This window comes from Microcaecilia unicolor, chromosome 6 (assembly GCF_901765095.1).
Source record: "Microcaecilia unicolor chromosome 6, aMicUni1.1, whole genome shotgun sequence".
Classification (NCBI taxonomy): Eukaryota; Metazoa; Chordata; class Amphibia; order Gymnophiona; family Siphonopidae; genus Microcaecilia; species Microcaecilia unicolor.
In genome coordinates, this window is record NC_044036.1 from 157,483,320 (window position 1) to 157,505,551 (window position 22,232).

General features: G+C 42.9%; 1 protein-coding gene across 1 annotated transcript in view; it reads left to right on the plus strand.

Moving 5' to 3' along the window:
• The window catches only part of DNAH12 (dynein axonemal heavy chain 12), a 314,549-nt gene that overhangs the window by 230,064 nt on the left and 62,253 nt on the right, over nt 1-22,232 (plus strand). The window contains 9 exon segments of the mRNA XM_030206132.1: nt 1,606-1,746; nt 4,868-5,109; nt 6,791-6,938; nt 8,600-8,745; nt 9,036-9,250; nt 10,725-10,917; nt 14,285-14,477; nt 15,162-15,332; nt 15,335-15,594. Of these exon segments, the coding sequence (XP_030061992.1) occupies nt 1,606-1,746; nt 4,868-5,109; nt 6,791-6,938; nt 8,600-8,745; nt 9,036-9,250; nt 10,725-10,917; nt 14,285-14,477; nt 15,162-15,332; nt 15,335-15,594 (1,709 nt within the window).

Genomic DNA, 22,232 nt, shown 5'->3' on the forward strand with positions numbered 1-22,232 from the left:
GTTTTTTTTTCTTTGTTTTTAAACACATTCAGGGCAATTCTATACATTGGTGCCTCAGTTTAGGCGCCAGTGCTATGCACTTAACGCCAATTGTATAATGGCATCTTGGTGCCAAGATTCTGTTATAGAATACCAGCGTATGTATGCATGCCCACATTTAGGCATGCATTCTTATGCCAAGCGTAAGCTGGCATGCCTAAGTGTGCCAAATAATGTGTGTAATTTATAGTATGCATGTAACTGGGAGACACACTCATAGCCCACCCATGCACTGCCCACATGTATTTCAACCTTGCAGTTAGGCACTATGGCACTTAGGCACTACTTTATACAGTAGAATAGTGCTTAGTTCACATAGAGGGGCATAATCGAATGGGGGCACCCATCTATAAGGGCGGCCATCTCTAAGGCCAGCACCATAAAGAGGCATTCCCGACCGTATTATCGAAACAAGATGGGCAGCCATCTTTCGTTTCGATAATACAGTCGGGGCCGGCCAAATCTCAACATTTGGGTCTACCCAAGAGATGGCCGCCCTTAGAGATGGCCGGCATCGGTTTTCGCCGATAGTGGAAACTGAGGCCGGCCATCTCAAATCCGGCCAAATCCAAGCTATTTGGTCGTGGGAGGAGCCAGCACTTGTAGTGCACTGATCCCCCTCACATGCCATGACACCAACCAGGCACCCTAGGGGGCACTGCAGTGGACTTTATTAATTGCACCCAGGTACACAGCTTCTTTCCCTTTGATGCTGAGCCCCCCAAATCCCCCCCAAAACTCACTTCCCACAACTGTACACCACTACCATAGCCCTTATGGGTGAAGGGGGGCACCTACATGTGGGCACAGTGGGTTTCGGGTGGGTTTTGGAGGGCTCCCATTTACCACCACAAGTGTAACAGGTAGGAGGGGGATGGGCCTGGGTCCGCCTGCCTGAAGTGCACTGCAGTACCCACTAAAACTGCTCCAGGGACCTGCATACTGCTGTGATGGAGCTGGGTATGACATTTGAGGCTGGCATAGAAGCTGGCAAAACATATTTAAAAAGTTTTATTTTTGGGTGGGAAGAGGTTGGTGACCACTGGGGGAGTACGGGGAGGTGATCCCCAATTCCCTCCAGTGGTTATCTGGTCAGTTTGGGCACCTTTTTGAGGCTTGGTCCTAAAAATAAATGGACCAAGTAAAGTTGGGCAAATGCTTGTCAGGACCGGCCTTCTTTTTTCCATTATCAGCCGAGGCCGGCCATCTGTTAACCACGCCCACATCCTGCCTTCGGTACACTGCCGACACGCCCCCTTGAACTTTGGCCGGCCCTGCGACAGAAAGCAGTTGAAGGCGGCCAAAATCAGCTTTCGATTATACCGACTTGGCCGCCCTTAGGAGAAGGGCGACCATCTCCCGATTTGTGTTGGAAGATGGCCGCCCTTCTCCTTTGAAAATAAGCAGGATAGCTACCAATACTGTCAATTAATGGTACCTTTGATGTGTGTAGGTGGCTCATAACTCTAGGCGCCAGCTTATAGAATTGCTCCGATTGACAACTGCATTTATTGGAGAGGTGGTATAATGTAGGTAAATCTGTAACACAGTTTGATCACTGTCCAGGTGCCTGTCATGCAGAAGATTCGAAGTGAATATATCACTAATCCTGACTTTGATCCAGTAAAAGTGGCTAAAGCCTCCTCAGCAGCTGAGGGTTTGTGTAGGTGGATTCTGGCCATGGAAGTATATGACAGAGTTGCAAAGGTACATCTTTATTGCTGTTTATCTGTCTCAAAACTTAGCAAGAGTTTAGTTATTAAGATAAATAGTACAGATATTTTACTAATGTTCCTTGTATATGTTACAGCTCTCATTCCAGTTATTTTTCTTAATTGAGTAGTATTTATATTCGGGGCAGCTTTCAAAGAGATTCTGTCTGAGTAAATGGGGAGTTCACTTACAGAGATGGCACATTGGAAAGCTGTCCTCTCTCCCTCTGTGGGCAAAACAGCATATGTATTTTCTCTGGGCTCTATTGCATGCAGGAATTTCAGTTTTAATCCTCACACATTGTTTAACCAGCATTCCTTGCACTGCAAAAACTGGGGGTTAATAAAATCATGTAGAACTTCACCTTGTGGGGTTTTGAAAAGGAACCTTCCTTTGAAAATCAGCTTGCAGACCTGTGAGCTCTTTGAAAATTACCCTTCCGTAGACCAATCTAGTCACCAACCATAGGCCAGCTGAGGATTTTCAGTCAGATAATCCATCCTGGATGACCAAAAATATGTGTATCATTGTTACAAGTGTTTAAACCCGATCACCAACTCCTATGTGAGATCTTGGACTTGGGAAAATCCACTGCTTATTCCTGGGATAAGCAGCATAAAATCCGTTTTACTCTTTTGAGATCTTGCCAGGTACTTGTGACCTGAATTGGCCACTGTTGGTCTTCGATAATGCTTATGTTCTCAAAGTTCAACCACCAGGCAAAGTATGAGCTGAACATCTGTCCCAAGACAGGACTGGAAAGCCAGAGCTTCTGTACTATGCACTGAGCACTTGTCTCTCTGTGAGTGGTTTATGTATTTATTTTTATTTATTTTTGTATATTTGATATACAATAAAATTGAGCCTAGATAGGCGACTAAGAGGTTTACACCATAACTAAAGACGCACAGCAGTATGACTGCATTGGCCAGTATAATTGGAGTAACTCTTACCTGGGTGATATTGCTCCTATCCCAACACATGTTGTCTATGTAAAATCTCGTTGACGTTACCAGTGGCCCCATTAGCTGCTCCTAACTGAAATATCCACCTCCTTTGCTCAACACATCTAGCTGGATTGTGAGAGGTGCCAGGTCAATGACTGTGTGTACAAGCTCTTTTCCCTTGACAGCCACACCTCAGTGGCTGTTTTGTCATCTACAGAGATTGCTATAAGGATAACTGTGCCAGATACTCAAAGTGTGCCCAGCTGAACCTCAGAAACAGTCATTGTGCCAAGTACCCAGTTGAGATGCACAGGCATAGATTAACTGGATTTATAACATCTAGTACTAGACACAAATATTTTTCTCCGAATGCCTCAATACTTCCTAGTATTTTGGTAATTGATTGCTGGGTGAGAAAGAAAAGTTTTAGTGGAAAGAAATTTTGTGAACTGAGATCCTGAAGAATGTTTGAATGCTGGAACCTTTGTGCACCTTGGACACTCTTTTGATAAATGCAGTATTTGTTCTGAACCATAGTTTAGGATACAGAAGAGCAAGTTCAGTTTAATCATCTGATAAACCACTTTTTATAGTACAACAAAGTGGTTTATAGAAAAATAAAATCTGAAAATAACATAAAACATAGAACAGTCAAATAGCAACACTAACAAAATCCACAATCTTTTGACCAATTATCAAATATCTAACAAAAAGAAATGAGACAGATGAAAAGGAGCAGCAGTGCAAAACTATCCACCCTCATTTCCTTCTAAGATGAGCTCTTGGGTCTTGATTTCTGAGTCCCCCAAGCTCTTTTCAATGTAGCATCTCTTTTTGAGTGTTTGAGTGTCAACCACTGACTTATCAGTTGAGAAAGGGTGAGAGTGAGGTGAATGATGAGTAGGGGATAAACATTGGCAGGGAGTAGTCTGTTGAGAGCCTATTGGGATACTTTATGCTGATGTAATTATATTTAAATTATGTTATAAACTGTTTTGGATCTTGGGAAAGTGATGTGCCATTAAAGAATGAAATAGGATAAAAGTATCAAGAAATACAGATGTGAAAATAAAGATCAACAAATACGTTGTAGGAACTTTTATTAGACTAACTTAATACATTTTTATCTAGCTTCAAAAAGCTGTGATCCCTGCAAAATAGCTAAGCAGCAAACCTTCTGAAATACAAGCCAATAACAGGTTAAGCTATTACATTACAATGATGATATTATGATGTTTGTTTTAAAAGCTATGAAGAATTGCAAAGTAAAAGGATAGGAAGGATCAGCAATGCTTCCAAAAGAATACTAAAACTGATTAAGATAAAAAAAGATTTAGAGATAAAGGGAAATTATGATGTGTATTTTCAAAGCACTTAGACTTACAAAGTTCCATAGTAACCTATGGAACTTTGTAAGTCTAAGTGCTTTGAAAATGAGCCCCATTGTGTGATTGAGTGAGGAAGCCAGTGCTCTGTTCAATCCTTCTTTTGTTTCAAATGGGGTGATCATTTTACAACTCCAGCATCAATGAGCAAGGGACAACTGGATGTTCAGGCAGCAGCCCCACTAAATTTTGATGGAATCATAGTTTAGTGGGAGGGGACCTGGATGTTGGATTGACTATGGGATTTGTAATAACTAAATAGGAAGATCACAAAAGCAGACTTGGATAAAAAGCAATATCCTTTAGACAGCAAAATGTCTATGGTTGACAACTGGGATATATTCTGAGCAGAGTTTAGCCAAGGAGTAATCAGGCAAACTAAATGGATCAGTTGTGTTTTGTCAGTCTTAATCTTCATCTCCAGGTGCAGAGGAAACATGAGGAGATACTTATTCACTAGGGAGGTGGTGAGTGCCTGAAGTGGCCTACCAGTGATAGTGATGGAGGCCAATACTCTAATGGAATTTAATTATACTTGGCACAAATATAGAAGCAGTGGTAGGGACCATGATTTAGAGGCTTAGTAAAAGACACATGAGAGGATGAATGGTGTTTGTTTAAGTGAGTGGAAATAGTATTTATACTTTTCTACCCAATGTGATAGAGAACCAGAGGAAAAACAAAGATGTCTCAATTGGCACTTCTCCGTCATCATCTAGTATGCTTTCATATTAAACGTTTTGATAAATATAATCCCATTCTTCAATTATTGTAATTAAATAGGTGGTGGCTCCCAAAAAAGCACGTTTAGGAGAGGCCCAGCAGTCCCTAGCTGAGACTATGTCACTGTTGAACCAGAAAAGAAGTGAGCTGAAGGAAGTGGAAGATCGTTTAGCTACTTTGGAACGTACCTTTCATGAGAAAACTGAAGAAAAAGTTCGTCTTGAGTTCCAGGTGGATTTGTGTGCTAAGAAACTAGAAAGAGCAGAAAAGTTGATTGGAGGGCTTGGAGGAGAAAAATCAAGGTTAGACACAAACTATTCTCTATTTGTTAACACTCATTGTAAAATGAATCCAGTAGAAAAAGCAATGTGAAATAATACTTAGTGATAACTATAAACCATACCGTACCCCCCCCCCCCCCCGGATTCTATAATAATGGGTGCCTAAATTGGATTGTGTGCAACTCAATTTGGGGCATGGTCATGCAAGGAACATAAGCGGGTCAGAGGCATTAAAAAAAAATGCATGCAGTATTACAGAATAGTGGGGATCAGTGCCAGCTTACGCACCAGGGTTTACATCAGGTTTCAGCTGGCATAAGTCCTCATGCCCAAAGTTCAGCGCGGAAAAGAATGCTCATCCTGCAGGACCCTTTATAGAATAACATTGAGCACCAATTTTTATCAGTGCTGAATTTTGGGTGCCATTGATAGAATTTTTTCCTAAATGTTTCCATTTTTAAAGAGATGTTACAAAAACACTCTGTCTTCCAAAATTGTTTGAGAAAATGCTATTATATCATTTTAATAGATGCTTTGATTTACCGTAGAACAATTTGCATTGATGCAATGCCTGTGGGTGCTTCCTACTCCTGGTCTTTTCATCAAATTTTAAAGAGAAAGTGCCTGTGTACTTTTCCTTTAAAAATTGCCATGGGTAGAAAATGCTTCTTTTCTGCAAGTAGCACACTCAAAGCCAACTACCGCAGCACTCCCCACCTCCGAGCGATCTGGAATCTCTCCCTCCACTCTTCTCACCTCTTCTCCCACCACCCAATCTGGTATGTCCTCCTCTCTCTCAACCTTACACCCCTTGGGTCTACCTTGACACTCATAGAGGGTTCCGGCAGCAGCAGTGATTCACAGACGCTGCCTGCTCCTGGCCTGGAGCCTTCCTCCTGTCTTGTGCTGCCCTACTAGAAACAAGAAGTTGCATCAGATGGGGTAGGATACGGCAGAGGGAAGGCTGTGGACCAGGCACAATCAGCATGTGTGAATCACTGCCTCTGCTGGCACCCTCTAAGAGGTTCAAGGTAGACGGGAAGTGGGGGAGATTGAGAAAGAGAAGATATTGGATGTGGGTGGGGGAAGAAGGAGTGGAAGAAGAGATACTAGATCGCGGGCGGAAGGGGGAGACAAGTTAGAAACAGAGAGATGCTGGACCTAGATTTTGGTACCCTGAGCCAGTGCTCACATAGTTTGAGCTGGTGCTGTGTGCAGATTTCATTTTATGAAAAATACAATCTATGTGAGTTAGTATCTGATCCTGTCCAAATCATACCCCAGGAAAACCTTCCTTAATCATGGCTACAGGTGCACCCATTGTGGAACCTTATGCATATTTTCAGCTAGATTGAGAGAGGACAATTTTCAGATGCCCAATTTATCCATGAAAATGGCTTTTAAAGTTGTCTTCTTAGGTGGCAATTTTCAAAGGAATTCTACCAGGAAGAAGGCCTCTTTAAAGTTCCCACCCATCCTTGGGGGGGAAAAGGGAAAGGACAAATGTTGGAACTTCCTGGTATGCAGTTTGCATCTGTAACAACAACAAATAAGAGACTTTAAATTAAAAAAACAAACAAAACAAGCTCATAATTGGGAAAGTATATGACACCCATCTTACTGTGATAATGTGGCACAGATTGTAAAATGCTCTCCTGAATTCTTACTCCCTGTATTTACACTGTGTTGTTGCTCATTATAGATGGTCCAAGGCTGCAGATGATCTCCAGAATACTTATGATAACTTGACAGGAGATGTTCTTATATCAGCAGGAGTGATAGCTTATCTAGGTGCCTTCACTGCTGGCTATCGCCAAGAATGCTCTAGAAACTGGAGCAAGTTATGCAAGGTCCTTTGTTTAACACTACATTCTTTTTTGTGAATAAACTGTGAACTTGGTCTTCTAATCCAACAGTTTAAAGCAGGAGCATAGTATATACTTATTTAGGGGCCCTTTTACTAAACCGTGTTTGCTTAACACTGGAAAAAGGTTTACCGCAAAATGCGTTAAAGCATTTTTTGGTAAATTGCCTGTCTATGTGTACTTATCAGATGTTCACATGTTTATTTTGGGGGGAATTTTTTCAGGAGAGGGCATGTCATAGGCAAGGAACAGGTGGGGAAGCGTTATCTAGCTAACGTACAACCTCCTAAATAGGAGGCAGTAAGGGCTTCTCCATTAACTTTTTACCAGTACCATGCACTAATGCAAACATTAGCGCATGACCAGAAGAAAAATATATTTTAAAAGTCTGAAATTTTGCCATGCTGAATCTGGCTTTAGCACATGGGAAGTCCCGTGCTAAAACATGCCAAGGCCAGAGTCTAGCACAGTTTAATAAATGGGCCCCTTAACAAACTAGAGCAGGGGTTCTTAACCTTTTATGTTTCCAGCACCCCTTTAACTGATCAATGAAACCCTCTCACCCCCTTCCTAAATCATGTGTCCACTAGTGACTACTGACAGCTACATATGTTGCTGTTAGCCACTAACAGTGCTATAAGCTAACATGTCACTACAATTCTAGTAGTACATAGTTATACTACTAACAACTGTCCTAATAAATGCCTTTAATCTGTCTAGAAAGTTTCAATAAATCACCTCAGATATCAAGATCCTTCTCCATATGCCATTTGACCTCTTCCCACATCCCTTGAGGGTGCAGGCACCACTGGTTAAGAACCCCTGAATTAGAGGAATACTTTTGCTGTCCACAGTATACCTATATATAGCTTTGTTATAGATATTTGGAACTAATGGTGTAATACAGTATAGGGGAGGCTACTAATGATGATGGGGCTTATGTGGGAGGGTGACACTACTAATGATGTCAGAGGGTTCAGATGCTAGGGTGGGGCACACTACTAATGATGTTGGGAGAGTTCAGAAACGGGGGATGCTATTAATGATATTGGGGGATTTAGGGGAACTGCTAATGAAGTTGGGAGGGTTCAAGGGAGGGAGATGGTTGCTAATGATGTCAGAGGGTTCAGAGGACAGGGAGGAGCAAGGCTACTAATAATGTCAGGAGGGGGTTCAGGGATGGGGATGCTGTTAATGATGTTAGGGTTTGGGTGAACTGTTAGTGATGTTGGGAGGGTTCAGAGGAGTGGGGATGGTTTCTAATGATGTCAAGGGGATCTGGTTTTGTCATGAAGGGTGTGGGGATGGTGAGAATCAAAGTTGTAAGGTGCAACAATTTTAAGAAGCTGCAGACATGGAAACCAGGAGAGAGCAGGATTGTCTTTTCTTCCGTGTGCGTGCAGCTTTTTTAAATTGCTGCATCTGCTAGATGTGCATGCTTACGTGTCATTCTAGCATTTTACAAAAAGCTCCACGTTCAGCAGAGCCTTTCTAAAATACTTGGGGAATTAGGAGACATCCAGGTTGGGACATTCACATCTCGATATTCTATATAAAATAGGCCTTATCATATAAGGTAGCAATAATAGTGTTGTCTATTGATAAAGACCTCTGTATTAACACACAATTTCTTTATTCCTTTTTAGAGCAAACATATCCCTTGTTCAGATGACTTTTCCTTGAGCAAAACTCTTGGCGATCCAATAAAGATCAGAGCTTGGAATATTGCTGGCCTACCTACTGATAATTTCTCAATAGACAATGGTGTGATTGTTAGCAATGCTAGACGTTGGTAGGTAACACATAAATAAGGATATTTTGTTCATGTATGCTATTTTGAAATAATAGAAAACAAATAGGAAATAGTATATTGCATCGACCTGAAGAAAATATATTTTTAGTTGGTTCATTTTTATATTGTGTAATAGTTTTCTCATAAAGGACAAAATTATATTTGCATAATTTCAAAGGCGTAAAAACATTGCAAATGAATACTAAAGTCTAGTCCATTTTTTTAAAATTAGAATAAGATCATCTGACTTTTCATCTTCAGATATTAACTTGGCTCATTATATATTCTAGGCCTTTAATGATTGACCCACAGGGTCAAGCCAATAAGTGGATAAAGAACTCTGAGCGAGAAAACCAGTTAAATGTTACGAAGCTCACAGATTCAGATCTCATGAGAACCCTAGAGAATTGCATCCAATTTGGAACACCAGTTTTACTAGAAAATGTTGGGGAAGAACTCGATCCCTCACTGGAGCCTCTGCTGCTCAGACAAGTGTTCAAGCAAGGTAGAAATCAAGCAGCATTAATATTCATCTAATCTAGGGGTGGGCAATCTGAGACCTGCCATTGAATTTTGTGTGACTTGTGTGACCATGAATATACAGAAAAGGACCCGCACAAATGACATGAACCAGAGTTTTGTTGTCAGTGAAACTGTTGAAGGACACAACAACGGAACAAGAATTATTTGACAGAGTTAACAGTTTGAAATGATAGAAGTATATGATAACAGACCAATTATGTTCATTCAGTCATCACATTGAGTTTTGAATTATATGGCATATTTGTTAATTTTCTTGTGTAACCTGCTAGGAATAGTACCAACATTCATGTGGCCCTCTGTGTATAAAGGTTGCCCAACCCTGATTTAATCACGTACAAATATGCATTTGATCTACAGTGTCAGCTAACCACTTTGTTCTTATTTTCTAATTTTGCTGCTTGTCATCAGAGGAAGGTAATAAATGTTCTTTATTCTTTAGCTTTCGTTTAACAAATGGAATGATATTGACGGTAGCAAAATTATGTAATATCTTTCTTTTTCACAGATTTATAGGGCCTTATAAAAACAAACTTCATATAGAGGTGTATTTTCAAAGCATTTAGACTTACAAAGTTCTATAGGTTACTATGAAACTTGTAAGTTCTAAGTGCTTTGAAAATATACCTTATTGTAACCTATGGAACTTTAAGTCTAAGTGCTTTGAAAATGAGCTCCATAGTCTAATTTATACTGTGTTGCTGTTTTTTCTTCGTTTATGTTTCCTGTAGTGTAGTATTTCAGGTAATATAGCTTGATGGGAATGGATGAGTGGCTAGCTTCAGGGCACAAGCTAAAGGTATATTGATAATGGAATAATAAAGGATACAATTATTATTGACTTCATCTCTGGAGAAGTGATCAGGTTTTTCTCAGAAATGTGTTTATTGATTCAGAATCTAAGTTAGGACATTTGTTCTGAATTGCAAGGTCATTTTTAAGAGGGAGCAATTTGCCTGGGCTGCAGCACTTTAAGGGTCTTCTTGTCAAAGCCTGAGAGATGTCACTGAGATGCCTGGCACTGTCTGAGCCCAGTTTCTGTCATGGGTACCAGTGTGTTTAATATCAGCTCTGCTGAATAACTTAGCTTTTTATGTTGTTTAGATGGTAATTATGAGATTCTGATGGATATCAAATCACTATTTTAATTTAGTCCAGGATAGTACAATGAAAATTTGATTTTTCTGTTGGAGAAAGTAATCACTGTTAAAGACAATTGCATATTTTGCTAAATTAGGGGCAGAAACCTTTATCAGTGAACATTTATGCTGTGCTAATGAACAATTAACTAGACTTTCACTAGATGCAGCAATCCAGTTTGTCTTGTTTTTCAATCTATAACTCCCAGTAGGAGGTATATTGGTCAGAACATTTATTTTATGTAAACAGAAGACACAGTAAAATATCTTCTATGTAATATTTTTATTTTGTAACTGTAGGAGGCATGGACTGTATCAGACTTGGTGAGGCAATTATCGAGTACTCCAGTGATTTCAGATTTTATATTACTACAAAGCTAAGAAATCCACACTATCTACCTGAACTTGCTACTAAAGTTTCCTTACTCAACTTCATGATTACTCCCGAAGGACTTGAAGACCAACTTCTGGGTATTGTTGTTGCAAAAGAAAGGTGTGTGTATACAGTACAGTATTAAGTTAACAGATGTGAAGGCAGATTTTAGAAAGAATGTACAAATCAGAATTGAGATGTTCAGGTTGGGATGTGTTAATATCCACTTTTCTAAAATACGTGCAGGAATGGAGATTTGTTTGCCAGTGACAAGAGTACAAGTGTTGATGTCTAAACTATCAGTGGGGCCAACAGGGCAATATACACATCTATGTGCTGGAACATACTTGTATATATTTGGATTTCAGAACATACACGTATATGTCTTCAATTTTAGAAACTCACATGTCTGTTTCCCCAAGCTGTCACAGACCTTGATATCATTTACCTGTATTGATTTCAGGGAGGTCAGAGAACACTGGAAGAGGGTGGCCTAGGGGTTAATGCAGTGGACTTTGATCCTGGGGAACTGGGTTTGATTCCCACTGCAGCTTCTTGTGACTCTGGGCAAGTCTCTTAACCTTCCATTGCCCCAAGTACAAATAAGTACCTTTATATACCACGTAAACCACTTTGAATGTAGTTGCAAAAACCACAGAAAGGTGTATATCAAGTCCCATTTCCCTTTTCCTTTCCCTAATCCCTCCAATAGAGAACTGCCCAAAATGAGCAACTTTGCATAACCTAGACCTCGCAGAGAGCAGCTGTAAATCCCAACGTTGATCTTGTGGATATCTTTGTGAGCGATGTTGTGGAAAGGCTGCCTGGTAAGGTTTGACTCTTTGCAGATGATACCAAACTCTGTAATAGGGTGCACACTTTGGAGGTTATGGATGGCATAAGGAAGAATCTAGTGAAGCTTGAAGAATGGTCCAATAATTGGCAACTAAAATTTAATAATAAAAATTCCACCACAATGTCTCTTATATTTATAATAACTCTATTTTTATATTTTATATTATGCAGTGCTCAGAATTTGCTCAAGTGCCTTTATACCATAAAAAATGGATTCGGCCCGTAGCAACCCACCATCATAGCACCAGTCCTGCCTACCACCAGCGTTTCATAAACTCCGTTACTGTATATTACTGGAATATAAAGCGGATCACTTATCCATAGGCGGTCTGCTTGTTCCTGCTTTTATTCTCCTTTGGTTGGTCCCGGGCCTTCACCCTTGTGTTCTAGTGACGTGAAGTTAAAAGATTGTCTTTATTCCCGACGTGGGGCCACGTTTCACCATCTCGGCGTTTGAGTTTCTCAAATGTAAAATGCTAAACAAGTTTATCTTTATAAAGCAAGCCTATCTTGTCATTACTTTAAACTTATTATTCATTAGAACATATTGCTCGGCTTACCGGGACAGGTCTCGTGTCTGACTTTTCCCTGTCTTAACGAACCCTATGTGCGCCCTTGGTGCTTATATAGTACGAAAGCACTCAGCTGATTATAATGAGATAATTGCCCATAGAATGCTAATCATTCAATTATAGTGTTAACCATTCCACCTCTTTGTTTAATCCATTAGGCTGTACTGTGTGCCACAAAATCTAAATTTTTGTTCTTGTTGTAAGAGTCTGCAGGTAATATCCCCCCCCCCCCATATTTTAAAATATGTAGTATTGATGCAAATCCAACTGCACTGGGGGGGGGGGGGGGGGATATTACCATGTCGAATTGGAGGAGAAGGATGTTTTTGCCTGTTGCTATTTCCTGCTTGAATTTGTCTAGAAGAGTGAGTAATACTGTTTTCGTGCTGTGGCTGTGATTCGTGTAATATTGAGAATTTGTTTATGTAATCTGTAAGTTGTTTGGTTACCATGCTTTCCATCAGTTTGACCACCAACGGGATAGATGCTACTGGATGGTAGTTAGTGATTTCGTTTGGTTTTTTTTTGGTATCTTTTGGTATTGGGGTGAGTAGGATATTGCCATTTTCCTTAGGGAAGAGGCCTCGCTGAAGCATGTAATTTAGGTGGAATGTGAGGTCTGCTATGAAGCGGTTAGGGGTGGATTTCATTAGGTAGCTGGGATAGGTATCTAGATTACAGTGAGTGTTGGAAAACCTACTAATCGCCTGGGTAACTGTTTCGATGGTAAGGAGGGCGAAGTTTAACCAGGTCCGATCTGCCAGGTATTCTCCAATGGTTGGGTCCAATTCATTAAGGAAGTTTTCAATGTTGGTGTTGTTCTGAGGTAGCGTGTTGCATAGGTTTACAATTTTTTCATTGAAGTACTCTGCAAGTTTATCTGCAGATGGGATGTCTGTATTCGTGGTAGTGACCAAGTTGGTGTCTAGGAGTTTGTTCACGAGTTGGTATAATTTCTTTATGTCTTTGAAATACACTTACACATAAGCGACAATTCTATAACTGGGCACCACATAATGACACTTAAGTGTATAGTTACCATTGCAGGTAATGAAACTTAAATTACAGGATTCTGTAAAGTAAGCATATAAATGTGGGCCCCCCTATGCCCTGTCTATGCCCTGACTATGCCCCTCTCCTGCGAACACTCTTGCATTGTCCTTTTACTAAACGGTGGTAAGCCCATTGCAGGCTTACCACGCGCCAATCCGGAACTACTATGGTAGTTCCACCCCTAGCACACACCATTTCTGGTGCTACAAAAATACGTTCTATTTTTGAAGAGCCAGAACTTAACCGGCGGTAATCGGGAAGTGCCGTGCGCTGCCCAGTTACCATCAGGTTAGTTCTAGAGCACTTACCGCCATTTCAATGGGTGGCGGTAATGGCTCTCTCCAAAATGGCCATGTGGTAAGCATTTCTCTTACCACATGGCCATTTCTTTTCTTCAGAAAAAGTAGCCTTTTACCAGCTGCAGTAAAAGGGAGCCTCAGCGTTCGTCAAAAACATGTGTTGACACTAGTGCAAGCCCCCTTTTACTGCAGCTTAGTGAAAGGACCCCTAAGCTGTTTATGTACTTAAATTCCAGAATACTATTAAGCACATGCCTGTCATTTATGCACATGAGTGTTTACTTACACAGATGGATGGTGTGCAAATAGTGCTTACATTTAGGTGATGTGTTATAGAATGAAAGGGATAGAGTACATATACACATTTACACACTTTTTGGAGCAGGTGTGAACTTCTATGTCACCATTTATGCACTATGGAAGCTGGATTTGGGAACCTATTATAAAGGTTACAGGTGTGTTTTTGAACTTCTTGCATAGGAATCCTGCAATATGCTGAAGGCTATAACTCATAGCTTTAGTGACTGAATATCAGCACTTAATGAGGAATGGTTAGGTGGCACTGCCCCTGAAATCAACAAATCCCCCATGTTCAATGGAAAGCTTTGACCTTATAATAATTTATACTACTAATATTATTTGTTCACGTTTCTGTAAGTCTAATCATGCTAAATAGAAAATGAACCTGGGTATGTTTGTATTTCTTAGACCAGAATTAGAAGAGGAGAGGAATGCCCTCATCCTTCAATCAGCAGCAAATAAAAAACAGCTGAAAGAGATAGAGGATAAAATTCTGGAAACCTTGCAGTCGTCTGAAGGAAACATCCTGGAAGATGAGTCTGCCATTCAGATTTTGGACTCTGCTAAACTCATGTCTAATGAGATCACAAAGAAACAGCAGGTGATGCATCAAAATGGCTTCCTTATGATTACCAGATATTTTGTTTTACTATTTAATAATGATAATTTGATTGTGATATGCAAAGCATGTTTGGACCACAGTTCAGACTTTGGTTGCATAAGATGACTTACATAACTGGAACATCTTTAACAGTAGTTAAGGGTTTTGGCAATTGACTTGAATCTGGTTCCAGGTAGGTCTGTGAGTTGCAAAATCAGTTTAGTTTTGAAAAATGTGTGCTTATTTACTGAGATGCACCGATATGTAAAATATTTGTTTAACTTATATGAAGAAATTAGTTTGATATTTATTGTTGCAATGGGAAATCTGGCTAAAACAGTAAGATTCATCATGCCTCCACTGCAGTTGTATACATTGCCCTCTCTTCTGTAAAAGTTCTTTTAGGGTCAAGCTAGCAAATGTGGGTTTGATTTATGAGTTATATATTCTAGTCCTTTAGCCAGCTGTACTTGGGAATGCTATGAAGGCTACATTCACAGCCGCAGAGTGGAAGGAGTCCCTGCCATCACAAAATGGTTGGAATTATGGCCAAGAGGTTCTGTGTGTTTCCCTAGTATGTTTTTCCCAGCTGAGGAATTAGGGAAAAGCATCTTTTAAAGTAATAATTATTCTAAATAAAAAAATGAGAACAATTAGAATTAATATCCTTATCATTTTGTTTAGATTGCTGAGAAAACGGAGATTAAACTAGCAGAATCTCGAGAAGGCTACAGACCAATTGCTAGACATTCCTCGGTGTTGTTTTTCAGTATTGCAGATCTGGCTAACATTGACCCCATGTACCAGTACTCTCTTAGCTGGTTTGTTAATCTCTACATCAACTCTATCCAAGACAGGTAAGAAATATTTTCTGTTCAAACAAAGCAAATGTTTCATTTTTGTATCTCAAACAGTTAAAGTTATAATGGATGTGACTTTTTAAATTGTAATTTCTATGTTATTTTTTTTTTCTTAGTAATAAATCCAAAATCCTGGAGAAGCGTCTTCGTTACCTCACTGATCACTTTACATATAACTTATACTGTAATGTGTGTCGCTCACTATTTGAGAAGGACAAGCTGCTTTTTTCTTTTTTACTCTGCTGTAATCTGCTCATGTAAGTTGGGTTCAGTTGATTAACACAAGTATTGTGCAAATAATACCCAATCTGTTATTAGAAAGAATAAATATTTTGGGCTAATTCTAAAAAGCTTATGGCTAGATTTACTAAAAAGTGCTATGGCGTTGGCACATGCGTTCATTACAGATCCACTTTATGCAGTGGGACATATTTACTAGTAACAGTGCATCCTATACTGTTTAACTTTCACAATTTTTTATTGATGGTGTCAGATATAAAACATTACAAACGTTTCATATACAGTCTCTTGGACTAGAAAAACAGAATCTGTACATTAACTAAACTGACATTACTCCATCAATTAGTTTATTTAACCACTAGCCGTTAAGCCCGTAAAAACTAGCCGTTAAGCCCTCTCTTCCCTGGCCTTACCCCGTCCACCGATCCTCCCCCCCATATCCAGCGACCCTCCTCTTTCCCTTGGCCTCCCCCCCTCCCCCCATGTCCAGCAACCCTCCTCTGTGCCCTGCTCTCACCCCAAGTCCAGCAACCATGGCCTCTCCCCCCTGCCCTCCCCCCATGTCCAGCTACCCTCATCGCCGCCACTCCCTCCCCCCTCCGTGCCGGGCCCCCTGCACTGACCTGACAGCGCCTCTCACCTCCGTGTGAAAGCGCTACAGGCAGCAGCAGATCGCTCTGCTGCTGCCTGCAGCGCTTACACATGGAGCTGAGAGGCGCTGTCAGGTCAGTGCAGGGGGCCCGATACGGAGCGGGGCGGGAGCGGCGGCGGGGATGGGGGGGAGGTTGTTTCGCACGATGTTTTTTCCAAGCGGCAGCAGCAGCGTCCGACAATTCAACTCCGTTTCCCTCTCTGTTCTGCCCTCTGATGTCATGATGTCTTGTTGCGAGGGCGGGACAGAGAGGGAAGTCTGTACTGCGCGTTTGCAAGTGAGTACGTCACTTGCCGTTTATATGTTTGATTATCTCCCCGCTTCCCCATATTCTGAAACAATACTCTGGTATAACAGCAGCCATAGTCATATACAACATTACTCCATGTACCCAGCCTCCCTTACTCATCTCCTCTCATCCTATACTGTTTATTGTAAGCCACATTGAACTCAAACTTGTTTGAGATAATGTGGGATATAAATGTCACAAATAAATAAATACAATTAATTAATTAATGGCATTAGGACACTTTAGTAAATCTAACCCCTAGTCAGGACTTAGGATCCTGTTTATTAAAATGCATTAATGTGTGATAAATGTCAGGCTCTGAGAAAGCCTGGCATAAACATGTCTTCTCACACACTTGATAGTTGCAGTCCGGACAATGGCCTTTGGACAAGATGATTTACAGCAATCATAGAAAAATCTGGTAAAACAGACAGCTGTAGATTCTGTAAGAAATAGCTGGAAACAGTCAGTCATTTCATAGCTGGCTGTGAAGTTCTGATGGCAGAAAATTTCTATACAGAAAGGCACAACAACATGGCACATCTCATCTTTTGGAAACTTTGTAAACATTACATTCTCCGAGGACAAGCAGGCTGCTTGTTCTCACATGTGGGTCGACGTCTGCGTTGGCCCTGGAACTGGCGTTTTCCCAACAAAATAAAAACAAAGTTTTGCTAGAATCGCACACACCGCGCATGCGCGGATGACTTCCCACCTGTCGCGTGAGCGTGCTTCCTCAGTTCTTTTTTGTCCGTGACGAGGTGACAGAATTTTTTCTGCTCTCCTCGTTCTTGGCCCAGGAACAGAGTCTGACGACTATTTCTTTTATTATTTTAGTCATTTAAAAATATATATATATTCCCTTAGTTACTTTTAGTATTTTTTTTCTCTATTTTAAGTTTACTTTCTTTTCGACACGGCCGGCCTTTAGGCCGCGCGGTCGGGTTTTCTCCCTTTTTGTGCCCTTCTCTTTTTTGGCACAATTGCGTCGTTTGATTTTGCTGAAGCCGTTTTTCCTTCCATGTCATCGAAGACACCCAGCGGCTTCAAGTGTTGTACACTGTGCAACTGGACTATCTCAGGTACCAATACTCACGCCTGGTGTATCCAGTGCCTTGGGCCCGACCATAGCCCAGCCGCTTTTAGTCTGTGTCTTCATATGAAGAAACGGGCCCAAGTGTCTCGAGAAGACCAACAAGAAAAACTTTTTGGGGCTCAGTCCAGTCCTTCGACGTTGACATCGACATCGGTGGCGAGGTCGTCGACATCGACAGGAGCATCAACATCGAGAAGAAAGGTAATGGCTGCTGAGAGACCAGCTCGCGCTGGGAGCAGTGAGGTGTCAAGTGGGTCTGCATCTGCCTCGAGGCCTCCTGTTATGCAGGCCCCCCCGGGACCGACCTTCATCGGACCCGGCCCCGAGGAGATGTGAGGATACCACGTCCTCCTCGATGATGGGCGTCGAGCGAAGGCGAAGAAGCACCGTCATCATTCTCCTTCGACACACGGTACCGGGAGCTCCAGGGTGTCGAGAGAGTCGGCACCCGAGAATAGTCGGCGCCGAGAGGATCACTCCCCCTTCATACAGGAGGTGCCGATGCATCGGTCTCCTAGCAGCCTGGTACCTGCTCCCGAGCCTCCACGGATTCTGACACAACGCCTGTTCTACCAACCCCGCAGCCTTCTCCGATGGCAGCTCTCGACGAGCGCATCCGGGCCTTGTTTCCAGAACTTCTGGAGGGACTGCTACGACAGTCAGCTTCAGTGTTGGGGGTGCTTGTGCTTTCTGTTCCTGCTGCTGCAGTGGTGTCTGGCCCTTCGCCTGCGGTGATGTCCCCGACTGCGATGCCGCTTGCAGCATCCACATCAGCTGCCACCCAGGTCGACTCCCCTTCGACGTCGGTGGAGGGAGCTTCGCCGCAGTCGGACCAGGCATTGGCCTCTCGACATCGCCATAGAGGACATCGTTCCTCTGCGCCAAGGCAGGTTCAGTGTCGAAGCACCTTAACTCAGGTTCTATCCAGTACTGAGCAGGAGCATTCGTGGGAGTCAGAAGAGGATCCCAGGTACTTCTCTTCTGATGAGTCCTTTGGGATTCCCTCTGATCCTTCCCCTCTGCCAGAAAGGAGAATATCTCCACCGGAGAGTCTGTCCTTTTCCTCTTTTGTCTGGGAAATGGCTACGGCTATTCCCTTCCCTGTGGAAGTTAAAGATGAGCCCAGGACTGAGATGCTTAAGGTCCTGGATTATTCTTCTCCACCTAAAGAGGCTGTGATAGTTCATTTGCATAAGATACTGAAGAAATTCCTTATGCGACACTGGTCAGCCCCTCTGTCTGGCCCCGTGGTCCCGAAAAAAGCTGAATCCCAGTATCGGATCCATGGTGAACCTGGGTTGATGAGGTCTCAGGTACCCCACAATTCCATGGTGGTGGAGTCCGCCCTCAAGAGAGCCAGGAGTACTAGAGCCTATGCTTCGGCTCCCCCAGGCAGAGAGGCTAGAACTCTTGACTCTTTTGGGAGGAAGACATACCAGGCTGCTATGCTCGCTGCCAAGATCCAGTCTTACCAGCTCTTCATGAGCGTGCACTTGTGAAACTCGATACGGCAGCTGTCGAGCTTGGTTGATGCACTCCCTATGGAGCTGGCCAAGCCTTTTCGCCAGGTGGTCAGGCAGCAGAAGGTGTGTCGAAAGTTCCTAGCCAGGGGTACTTTTGACACTTTTGACGTGGCATCCAGAGTTTCTGCTCGAGGTATAGTGATGCGCAGACTCTCATGGCTACGTGTCTCTGACCTGGATCATTCTGTCCAGCAGCGAATGGCGGATGTTACTTGCCGGGGGGGATAATCTTTTTGGTGAAAAAGTAGAGGATCTAGTTGATCAGATCAAGAAGCATAATGATGCTATGGATTCTCTCTCCCACCGGACGTCTTCTGCTACTGCTTCCACATATAGGAGGTGTTTTGGCGGGAGGAGGAGTGCTCCCTATTCCTATTCTAGGCATAGGTACCCTCCTGCTTCTCGGCAGCCTGCCCAGGCTCAACCCCAGCGCACTCATTCTCATCAACAGCATGCGACTAAGGCCCATACTGCTCCACAGCAAAAGCAGGGGATGGGCTTTTGACTGGCTCCAGTTAAGCATAGCCTCAATAAAAGTGTCCGTACCGGATGACGTACTGGTTGGAGGGAGGTTGATATTTTTTCACCAATGGTTGCCTCTTATAACCTCCGACCGGTGGGTTCTTCAAATAGTCCGGTTAGGATACACTCTCAACCTCCAAATTGTCCACCGGGAGCTCAGTCCTACAGCTCCCAGCACAAGCAGGTGCTTGCAGAGGAACTCTCCACCCATCTATAGGCCCAAGTGGTCGAACCCATTCCACCAGGGGAAGAAGGGCTGAGATTCTATTTCAGGTACTCTGTCCTTTCCTGGTTCTCTTCCTACCTCTCCCTCCGCACCTTTAGTGTTCACTCTGGTGGATCCTCTTCTACTTCTATCCCTCTGCCTGTCGGCGTACCTCAGGGTTCTGTTCTTGGTCCCCTCCTCTTTTCTATCTACACTTCTTCCCTTGGTTCATTAATCTCATCCCATGGCTTTTCCTACCATCTCTATGCTGATGACTCCCAAATCTACCTTTCTACCCCTGATATCTCACCTTGCATCCAAACCAAAGTTTCAGCGTGCTTGTCTGACATTGCTGTCTGGATGTCTCAACGCCACCTGAAATTAAATATGACCAAAACCGAGCTTCTCATTTTCCCCCCCCAAACCCACCTCCCCGCTCCCCCCGTTTTCTATTTCTGTTGATGGCTCTCTCATTCTCCCTGTCTCCTCAGCTCGAAACCTTGGGGTCATCTTTGACTCTTCTCTCTCCTTCTCTGCTCATATCCAGCAGATTGCCAAGACCTGTCGTTTCTTTCTTTACAACATCCGTAAAATCCGCCCCTTTCTTTCCGAGCAATCTACCAAAACCCTCATCCACACCCTTGTCACCTCTCGTTTAGACTACTGCAATCTGCTTCTTGCTGGCCTCCCACTTAGTCACCTCTCCAGTCGGTTCAAAACTCTGCTGCCCGTCTCGTCTTCCGCCAGGGTCGCTTTACTCATACTACCCCTCTCCTCAAGTCCCTTCACTGGCTCCCTATCCGTTTTCACATCCTGTTCAAACTTCTTCTACTAACCTATAAATGTACTCACTCTGCTGCTCCCCAGTATCTCTCCACACTCGTCCTTCCCTACACCCCTTCCCGTGCACTCCGCTCCATGGATAAATCCTTCTTATCTGTTCCCTTCTCCACTACTGCCAACTCCAGACTTCGCACCTTCTGTCTCGCTGCACCCTACGCCTGGAATAAACTTCCTGAGCCCCTATGTCTTGCCCCATCCTTGGCCACCTTTAAATCTAGACTGAAAGCCCACCTCTTTAACATTGCTTTTGACTCGTAACCACTCGCCTCCACCTACCCTCCTCTCTTCCTTCCCCTTCACATTCATTGATTTGATTTGCTTACTTTATTTATTTATTTATTTTTTTGTCTATTAGTTTATAAGCTCTTTGAGCAGGGACTGTCTTTCTTCTAAGTTTGTGCAGCGCTGCGTACTCCTTGTAGCGCTATAGAAATGCCAAATAGTAGTAGTAGTAGTAGGTACTTCCTTGTGCAGAAGAAAACAGGGGAGATGCGTCCCATCCTAGGCCTAAGGGGCCTGAACAAATTTCTAGTTCGAGAAAAGTTCAGGATGGTTTCCCTGGGCACCTTTCTTCCCATGATTCAAGAGAACAATTGGCTATGCTCTCTGGACTTAAAGGATGCTTACACACATATCTCGATCCTTCCAGCTCACAGGAAGTATCTTCGATTTCGGCTGGGAACTCAGCACTTTCAGTACTGTGTGCTGCCTTTTGGTGTGGCATCTGCGCCCCAAGTATTCACAAAGTGCCTGACGGTAGTCATAGCATCACTACACAGACTGGGAGTGCATGTGTTCCCTTATCTTGATGATTGACTGGTGAAGAGCACCTCAAAGGCAGGCGCTCAGCAGTTCATGCAAATAACTATTCAGGTGCTAGAGCTACTGGGGTTCGTAATCAATTACCCCAAGTCCCATCTCACTCCATTGCAAAAGTTGGAATTCATTGGAGCCCTGTTGAACACTAAGACAGTTCGAGCTTATCTTCCCGAGACAAGGGCAGACAACCTCCTGTCCCTGGTGTCCATAGTTCGAGCATCTCAACAGATCAAGGCTCAGCAGATGTTGAGACTTCTGGGGCACATGGCCTCCATAGTTCATGTGACTCCCATGGCACGTCTACACATGAGATCGGCTCCCAGTGGTATCAAGCTGCGGGGAGTCTAGAGGATGTAATCCAACTGTCCACTGACTTCCGCAATTCTCTGCAGTGGTGGGCGATTCGATCCAATCTGACCTTGGGGCATCCATTCCAAATTCCTCAGCCACTAAAAGTGCTGATGATGGCTGCATCCCTCCTGGGGTGGGGAGCTCATGTAGATGGGCTTCACACTCAAGGAGCCTGGTCCTTTCAGGAAACAGGTCTTCAGATCAATCTCCTGGAATTGCGAGTGATCTGGAACGCTCTAAAGGCTTTCAGAGACTGGCTGTCCAACCAAATCATATTGATTCAGACAGACAATTAGGTTGCCATGTATTACACCAACAAGCATGGGGGCACCGGATCTTGCCCTCTGTGTCAGGA